The sequence below is a fragment of the Hemiscyllium ocellatum genome, chromosome 9 (assembly GCF_020745735.1).
Source record: "Hemiscyllium ocellatum isolate sHemOce1 chromosome 9, sHemOce1.pat.X.cur, whole genome shotgun sequence".
Lineage (NCBI taxonomy): Eukaryota > Metazoa > Chordata > Chondrichthyes > Orectolobiformes > Hemiscylliidae > Hemiscyllium > Hemiscyllium ocellatum.
The window spans coordinates 55,912,036-55,921,795 of record NC_083409.1 but is presented as its reverse complement, the minus strand read 5'-3'; the positions used below and the strand labels follow the sequence as shown (position 1 = coordinate 55,921,795).

Here is a 9,760-nt window from a genome sequence, read left to right as displayed (position 1 = left end):
CAACTTCTGTGTATACTCGCTTTAAACATGTTTTTAAAATCTGCTTAACTAATGCCCTTACATTTGTTTGCTGAGATTTTTAATTACATTGATTTTGAAGGTTCCAGGTTCAATGCTGGGCCTGCGTTGAGTTAGTTGGGATCAGTTAGTTGCAAAGCTATAATTAATCTCAGGATCCTCACTTTTGAAAGGGGAAAATTCAGTCAGTTCCCACTGATGAATACAATCCTGGGTCTCTTGTGAAATGTGCGCCCACATGGACATTGGGTGTGGACAGGATTAGGTTATGAAATCCCTCCACCATATGGACACTCAATACATGGCGAGTTAAATATTCTGGGGCTTTCACTGTTCTGTCTCATGCCAGAAGATTGATCATGAAAGATATTGAAGCTCATTGTTGCACTGGCACTTAATACTAACTACAGTTTGGCAAAAAACTACATGCTAAATATTCTAGAAATCTGAAATAAAAACAGAAAATAGTGGAAATATTCAGCAGGTTGGGTATCATCTTATGAGCAAAAAGATGTTCTTTCTCTCCACCGACATTGTTTGACCTGCTGAACAGTTCCAACACTTAGTGTTTTTTGTAATATAAACAGTAAAGAAAATATAATGGAAAACTAACCTGAATATTTTGAATGAACAGTATTGAGGAAGCTTTACCCTGCATCTAATCAATGCTACACCTCATTTCAGAGTGCTTGGTAAGGCCATGTTGCAAAAACCTCCAAATCATGCTTCAAGTTACCTGACAGCATTTGGTGTTGGCACTGGGTCCCTGAATTAGAAATTGCTCTATTCCCAACACTGACCAGATAAACACAAAATTAATTACCACCCCCCCCCTTAAAAAAAGACACATACATTATCTTCCATAATCATTTACTGTACATCTATCAATGTCCTTTTGCAATTGGTCAGACGGGTTCACATGCCCTTTCTAGTGCTTAGAAAATCTATTAAAATAATTTCCATATCAAGAATGTAATATCCTCCCTGAAAATGGATAGGTTGAGGTTCTCCGAATTAGATCTCAGGTTCAGCTTCTATTTGATGCTGATTTTAACTAAATGCAAACTAATCAAAAGCCATAAAATGCTATGTACAAATATTGTCAGCAAACAATCACATCGCTCATGGGAAAGGTGGAGTTGATAGGTGAGAAGAAAGATGGACATCCTTGATTTTTCAAATCAACCATAATTCCCAGAAATAAATTCTGTACACCTTGATTTTTACCTTTATTCTTTCATGGAATATGGTTGACACTAGCAAGGCCATTGTTGCCCATCCTAATTGCCTGTGAACTGCGTTTCAGGCCACATCATTGACAACTTAAGTCAACTAAATTGCTGTAGGTCAGGAGTCACATGTAGGCCAGATTGGGTACAATGGCAGCTTTCTTTTTCTAAAGGACATTAATGAACCAGGTGGGTTTTTTTTACAATAATCAATTATGGTTTCTGAAACTAGCTTTCAATTTAAGATTTATTAATTTAATTTAAAATCATTTCCAATGGTGGGATTTGATTTCTTGATCCAGAGCATTATCTTGGGCCTATGGATTAATATTTCAGTGAAATTATGATCAATTACCTTCACTCTCTTTTGTGACGATGCTGCCCCTTTAATAAGGTTATGTTATCCTTGTTTTTCTGAACAGAAGCCATAAAGGCAGATGTGCAATTTGGCTGGAATGGTTATTTTGAACAATGGCAAAGGAGTGGCTAGTTCTCCCAGTTCAGGTTTTTGTTAAAGTTTGGTTTAGTTTTAGCAGGAGTCAGGAAGAGCTGGGGATCTAGAGAAGCAGCTACAGTGAAAAGAGGTTCCATGTTTCAACAGAGGTCTTGCCTGGACTTGGTCTCTGAAATCTCAGCTGCCTGTAAGAACGTGTATTTGAATTTACCTTTTGCCAAGGTGTGTACTTATGGGATGTTGCAGAGATTGGAATAGCTTTGTTAACTTGTGATACCACGTCAGTTGGGTTATGAAACGTCGATTCTCCTGCTCTTCTGATGCAGCCTGATCAGTTGTGCTTTCCAGCATCATGCCCTCGACTCTAATCTCCAGTACCTGCAGTCCGCACTTTCGCTGTATCATATAAATTGTAATTCTAAATTCTGTTTTCTTTTGTTAAGTGTTTCATCTGTAATGTTTAAATAAATTCTGATTGGTTTAAAGCTGAATAGGTTGACCGACAGCATCATCCCAGGAATATCCATTTTCCATCTGCCTAAACAAAAATAAAAAATTAGGATCTGGGCTACCCTTCTTAAAACATTTTGAGGGATCTGGCCAGCTCCATAACACTTTTAATATACTTATACTTATTAATAAGGATGCCAAGGGCTGCGTCTTTTAGTTTACCCATAAGAAAAGCCATCAACCCAAAAGCAGAAATGAGAACTATAATTTTAAATTTGGGACATGCAGCCAGTACAGGTCAACAAGGCTCAGTTAGGTGCAAGTAGCACCTAGCAGAGAGCAGAATAAAAAAATGCATTTTGGATTAAATTTAATTCCTAATGGAGTTAAGAAATATTTTATCCCCATTGTGAGTGCAATGGAATTATAGGAGGGGAGGTCCCATAAATGTTAAAGGAGGGGAGGAAGAGGTCAGAGGTCATACTTTATAGCAATTGAGACCTTGGGTAGAGAGAGGCCATAATGAAATAGCAGAGTTGGCTGTGAAGAAATCTATGTCAAGGGTGACATAGAATGGCAGAGAAATGTTTTGGCTATTGCTTAATTACTGGTTCAGTTATCAGTCCCACTGAGATGATCTCTGGTCATTCTTTCTGCTGATCAATGGCTGTGATGGAGGTTAGAGACTCGGGTAAAATAAAAATATATGAAGAAAACTGTGGATGAAGAAAAACTGTTAAAATGGGAAAATAAACTCTATTTACATAATTTTATTTATAATCAATTTAAAAAGTTTATTTTCATTGTACATATTCAGAAACTAACATATTAGGTAAGATTACATTTCTTATATACAGTAAAATATCTTTGTACTTTTGCAAAATAGTTTTAATTGAACAGCATCTAGTTGTATAATTACAGATTTTTCTGTACATCAGTATTAATGGGCACCCACTGGTGCCAGCACTGACAGGGTAGTCCCACTATATTTACCATGAAATTCCTGTTACAGCAAGACAAACTCCTCATTACTCAATTTCTCTGATTTTCTCCTTGGAACCTCTGAGAGTTGTGCAGCTGTATCAGTTTTCGGCATGCAAAGTTTATCAATATCATAATCTCTAGCATGTCCACTTGAAAAAGTAAACAATGGATACTTCTCCTTGGAAGATGGTGAATTCAGAACCTGAAGTTTAAATAAAAAAAGCTTTTCAGAATTTGTTTTTTTACCTTTTTTGAATCACATTTCATTTCTACAAAGGGTAAGTTATTTTTAAGTTACTTGTGTCTTTGACATTCTGTCCACCTCCAAAACAGCCATATTCTGATACCGCTATTAAAACTAGCTTTATGCAAGCAGGACTCCACCTAGTGAGTATCACAAGTAGCCCAATCTGGCCCTTTTCACTCTGTTAGTTGGATTTTAACAGCTCCATGAAGACAGGCTCAGAAGCAATTTGAAAGATAAAATGGCATGAGAAGGCACTATAAGAATGGCAGTGACATGGTTATCCACTAACCAGAGGCCTGTGATCAATTATTGGACAAACTTGACTCTGCAAGTATTTAACTGTTGTCATGACCGTCTCTGTACATGGGAGAATGCTAAGTGAATCCTGGCAGCCCCCTAACAGATTCTATTGGAAGAGCAGAGCCACCTTTAAAAGCAATGGACAATGGAGCACCCTCTGGCAGCAATCGGCATTACTGTGGTACCTGATAAAATCTAGGTGGGTGCGCAAGGGATCAGGTTTGGTTTTGCAGCTTGCTGATACTACCAAAGATCCTGCTCAAAAGTGAGTCATGGTAGAGGTATTAAAACTAAGATTACTTGGGGTGGGAGGGATTCACAATCCTGGCCCTGGCATATTAAATTAGAAAATGTACTTGGCCTTCAATATGGAAGTGCATTCTTCTTCCCATAGCCTCAGCAGCCACCAAATCTATCAATGTTTCTTGAGTCAACAGCTCTGGGGAGCAGTCCCAGCAGTGGTCATTTAATTGGCCACTTCTAGCAACAAGCTACTCAGGGTTCATGACCATCCATGCAGGCTCTTATCTGTTTTTGATCCTGAAGAAGGGCTCATGCCCAAAATGTCGATTCTCCTTCTCCTTGGATGCTGCCTAACCTGCTGTGCTTTTCCAGCAACACATTTTCAACTCTTAATACACAACCAACATCATTAAAAGTTCTGGCTCCAATATATATTACATTGAATTCTCAGAATTCAGAGATTGTAATTTAGAATAGCAGCCCTGAGCTAATGATTCAGAGCAGAAAACTTGGCTAATATTTCCCTAACTGTGCAAAGTTAACCATAACACTTTACCACAGACCATACTCCAATTAGTCAATTTAGCAGTAGCTAAACCTGTCTAGCATACCAGGGATTATCACTAAAACTAAGCGACTAAGTTTGTCAGTGCTTACAGTTTAAAATTCCCACAGGCAGACAGTTGGGTTACATCTGCTCACTGCGCATTGGTTGAAGGCATTCATACATTTCATATATATGTATTCAGTTGCACAGTGTTGATGACTGAGCTCTGGTAAAACAATAAGTGACTGTAGAAAGCTGATGGCAGTCACTGCTCCTCTTTGATGTCACACATTGAAAGACCATCTGAGTTTTTTTGGATTTCAAGTAATAGACCATTGGTCTGAATATGTGATGTACTTTACTAATTGTAAGGCCACCCTTTTCAGGCATTCTCCCGAGCAAACTGATTTTCTAGTGAAATTTTCAATAGTACAATGCCTATTTGACATTTTGTGCTATGAAATATTAGTGTGCTAACATCAAATCTGCAGGATAACTTGTGTAAAATAACTGTGGGTGGTAATAATTAATCAAATTAGGGTTAAATTATGAAAAGGAGTCCCAAATTCTGTCAAATACAAGCTATATCTGATGCTAAAAAGTAATGCTCTCAAGTTACAAGAGGATAGAAAAGGAAGCCATGAGAGATTCAAGGATCTTAAAACCAGAAGAAAATTTAAAGATTAGTCAATAACTGAAGTGAATAAGTGAACCAAGTTGGCTTTTTATGGAGGGCTTCGTGCCCTGATTTGAAAGGGAGATTGGGTTTTATTTTCATTTAACTCACCAGCCCTAAACTAAACAAGATAAACTTCAACATCAATTTTACATTCTGCCAAACATGGCTCTTCACTGAAATATAAGGAGAATGTAAAGGCAGCATTTCAATTTTTCATGTTATAAGACGGATTGATTTGTGCAGCATGACCAGTTAGAGTAAAGGCAAAAGAGCACAAGTATTACATAAGATACTTTGCAGAAAGCACCTGAGCAACAGTTTGCTAATATTCTGACCACAGTTGAACTACTGTGTCTGTTAAATCAATAGTTTTTACATTTAAAATAGCCAATTCTAATTTTTATCCAGAATAGGAACTTGAGAATAAATTACATTTCTGTACAGTTAAGCATATCTTCATACTCATTAATACAATCACTTTTTCCCCATTCAAACTAACTTAAATTATTTCATTTGTGTCGCAAATTAATCAGAACTACAGAGTGAAAAGCTTCATTTAAGTCAAGAGTGCTAATGGAGGTGACTTGCCAAATCTCAATTTATTTTACTTTCAATATTGCCACCTGCTGGTGATAATATGGGACAGCCACATGAAAAATGCTGGAAGGCCAAATCAACGCATTAATATTTATGGTTACTTCAACGTTAGACTCTTCATTGACAGAGATAGATTTTGGAATATTGTACTTCAGAAAAGCATAAGTTGGAGAGAAGAGCAACAACAATAGGATTCAAAAATATAATACTTCAAGAAGTGCGTTGATTGAAGTTTAATATTATGAAATAAATTGACAAAGTTTGCCCAGTCAAACTGCTCATTGAACTTAAGGATTTAAATATCAAGGGATCCAAGTTATGAACAAGTTATGAAAAAGGGAAATGAGGCAGAACTTTCTCACCAATAAGACTTTATAGCCTATGTACAATAAATCATAAGCATCTCTTGAAGTGAATAATATTAATGTCTTCAAGAAGCAATTATACAAGTTTCTACAGAGGGAAAGGCCAGGGGCATAGTGGGAATCTAAGAGGGCGTTAGGTACAGTTAGTAAGTTTGCAGATGACACCAAAATTGGAGGTGTAGTGGACAGCAAAAAGAGTTACAACAGGATCTTGACCAGATGGGCCAATGGGCTGAGAAGTGGCAGATGGAGTTTAATTCAGATAAATGCAAGGTGTTGCATTTTGAGAAAGCAAATCTTAGCAGAACTTATACACTTAATGGTAAGGTCCTATGGAGTGTTGCTGAACAAAGAGACCTTGGAGTGCAGGTTCATAGCTCCTTGAAAGTGGAGTCGCAAGTGGATAGGATAGTGAAGGCGGCGTTTGGTATGCTTTCCTTTATTGGTCAGAGTATTGAGTACAGGAGTTAGGAGGTCATGTTGCGGCTGTATAGGACATTGGTTAGGCCATTGTTGGAATATTGCCTGCAATTCTGATCTCCTTCCTATCGGAAAGAAGTTGTAAAACTTGAAAGGGTTCAGAAAAGATTTACAATGATGTTGCCAGGGTTGGAGGATTTGAGCTGTAGGGAGATGCTGAACAGGCTGGGGCTGTTTTCCCTGAAGCGTTGGAGGCTGAGGGGTGACCTTATAGAGGTTTACAAAATTATGAGGGGCATGGATAGTATAAATAGACAAAGTTTTTTCCCTGGGATTGGAGAGTTCAGAACTAGAGGGCATAGGTTTAGGGTGAGAGAGGAAAGATATGAGAGAGACCTAAGAGGCAACTTTTACACGCAGAGGGTGGTACGTGTATGGAATGAGCTGCCAGAGGTGGTGAAGGCTGGTACAATTGCAACATTTAAGAGGCATTTGGATGGGTATATGAATAGGAAGGATTGGAGAGATATGGGCCGGGTGCTGGCAGGTGGGACTAGATTGGGTTGGGATATCTGGTCGGACTGAAGGGTCCGTTTCCATGCTGTACATCTATATGACTCTAACTATTTCTCTGACTTCTCAGTTCTCTTTTCCAAAGAATTCTTATGAAATTGAAATACAACTATGAGGATTTCAACTCATCACCTTTTGCCAACTTTCAACTGAAAGGATAACTTGTCAATGTCTTTTCAGTACACTGCTGGTATTAAACTACAAATAAACAAGATGCACTTGAGAAGTACATTTCTATGAACTGCCTGATTCCCTACACCCCTCAACACCCAACAAAGGGTGAACAACAACCGTCCAATTGACCACATTTTGGTTGACGTGCAGAATTGGCTTGGTATTGGAATTTTGTTAATATTAATTAAAATGCACTATAACCAAAGCACAAATGTATTAAAAATGTAGTCGTTACAAGCACAACAGTTTAGCAAACCTTTCTAGAGCTTCAAAGACAGGTCCTACACTAGATTCAGTGTGGCTATATATTTCCTAAGAATTGTGAGAGAAATATTAAGCTAATGGATACAAACCCTACAACTGTAAGGTAAAGGTAAAGTCACCACAGTCCTACCAGACCATAAGGCTGCTCTCTCAATAGAAAGAGAGAAGAGAGGTGGGGATTTAACCACGAGGGTTGTCATTCCTCAGGCGAAGGGAGATGCTATTCTCACCCAGCCAATTCAGGAACTGACCCACACTGTTGGCAGCAGTCTGCATTGCAAATTAGTCATCCAGCCAACTGAGCTAACTGACCTCCCCAGAGTTCAATTCAGAGTGGTGCTGGAAAAGCACAGCAGGTCAGGCAGCATCCGAGGAGCAGGAAAATCGAAGTTTCGGGCAAAAGCCCTTCATCAGGAATAGAGGCAGGAAGCCTCCAGGGTGGAGAGATAAATTGTGGGGTGCTGGGGAGAAGGTAGCAAAGAGTACAATAGGTGAATGGGGTTGGGAATGGAAGTGATAGGTCAGAGAGGAGGGTGGTGCAGATAGATGGGAAGGGAGATTGGCAGGTAGGTCAGGTCATGAGGACAGTACTGAGCTGGAAGGTTGGAACAGAGGTAAGATAGTGGGAGGGGAAATGAGGAAACTGGTGAAGTCCACATTGATGCCCTGGGGTTGAAGTGTTCCAAGGCAGAAGATGAAGCGTTCTTCCTCCAGGTGTCGGGTGGTGAGGGAGCAGTGGTGGAGGCAGCCCAGGATCTGCACGTCCTCGGCAGAGTGGGATGGGGAGTTGAAATGTTGGGTCACAGGGCGGTGTGGTTGATTGATGCGGATGTCCCAGAGATGTTCCCTGAAGCACTCTGCAAGTAGACGTCCAGTCTCCCCAAAGTAGAGGAGACCGCATCAGGAGCGACGGATACAATAAATGACATTGGTGGATGTGCAGGTGAAACTTTGATGATATGGAAGGTTCCTATGGGGCCTTGGATGGAGGTGAGGGAGGAGGTGTGGGCGCAGGTTTTGCAATTCTTGCGGTGGCAGGGGAAGGTGCCAGGATCAGAGGGTGGGTTGTTGGGGGGTGTGGACCTGACCAGGTAGTCATGGAGGGAATGGTCTTTGCAGAAAGTGGAAAGGGGTGGGGAGGGAAATATATCCCTGGTGGTAGGGTCCGTTTGGAGGTGGAGGTGGACCATCTCTGACACCTCCCTCCCCTTCCTGGACCTCTCCATCTCCATTAGTGACGACTGACATGGGTTTTTAAAAACTCACCGACTCCCACAGCTACCTGGATTACACCTCTTCCCACCCTACCTCCTGCAAAAATGCCATCCCATATTCCCAATTCCTCCGCCTCCGCCATATCTACTTCCAGGAGGACCAGCTCCACCACAGAACACACCAGATGGCCTCCTTCTTTAGAGATCGCAATTTCCCTTCTCACGTGGTTGAAGATGCCCTCCAATGCATCTCATCCATATCCCGCACCTCCTCCCTCAACCACCATCCCTCCAACCGTAACAAGGACAGATTTCCCTGGACCTCACTCTCCACCCTACCAACCTTTGCATAAACCACATCATCCGCTGACATTTCCACCGCCTCCAAAATGACCCCCGCTCCCCTAATTTATCTCTCCACCCTGGAGGCTTCCTGCCTCTTTTCCTGATTAAGGGCTTTTGCCAGAAACGCCGATTTTCCTGCTCCTCGGATGCTGCCTGACCTGCTGTGCCTTTTCAGCACTACTCTGATCTAAACTCTGGTTTCCAGCATCTGCAGTAGATGCTTTTGCCTAACTGACTTCCCCACCAAAGTTAACTGGTGCTCAATTAGCAGCATCATTCAGAAAAGCCAAAGATTGTTTTAGTGAAATAACAAATCGTCACCAGACAGTACTAGTTTGACCTGGGAATTGTGGACTCTTTATTTTCTCTCCACCACAGAGATGTGTAAGTTCTGGAAAATGGTCTACCCCAAGGAGAGAAGCCAACTCCACTGAAACGGGTTTTTTTTGCAGGTCTGTAAGACTCAGTATTTATTTCTCCATTAAGCCACCTGCAGATTTCTTTACTTCAAGCTTAACAACAGTTTTTATATACTTAGAACATAGAACATATCAGTGTAGTACAGGCCTTTCGGTCCTTGATGCTGTGCTATCCTGTGAAACCAATCTGAAGCCCATCTAACCTACACTATTCCATTCACGTCCATATGTTTATCCA

The 9,760-nt window shown here is 40.5% G+C and overlaps 1 protein-coding gene across 2 annotated transcripts in view; it reads right to left on the bottom strand.

Moving 5' to 3' along the window:
• Positions 1 to 2,919: 2,919 nt before the first annotated feature.
• Positions 2,920 to 9,760, bottom strand: part of atg4c (autophagy related 4C, cysteine peptidase) — a 49,927-nt gene continuing 43,086 nt past the window's right edge. For both annotated transcript variants that reach the window (XM_060829762.1, XM_060829763.1), the window contains exon 11: positions 2,920 to 3,337. In XM_060829762.1, coding sequence (XP_060685745.1) covers positions 3,158 to 3,337 — 180 coding nt within the window. In that variant the 3' untranslated portion in view covers positions 2,920 to 3,157. The remainder of the gene's footprint in view (positions 3,338 to 9,760) is intronic.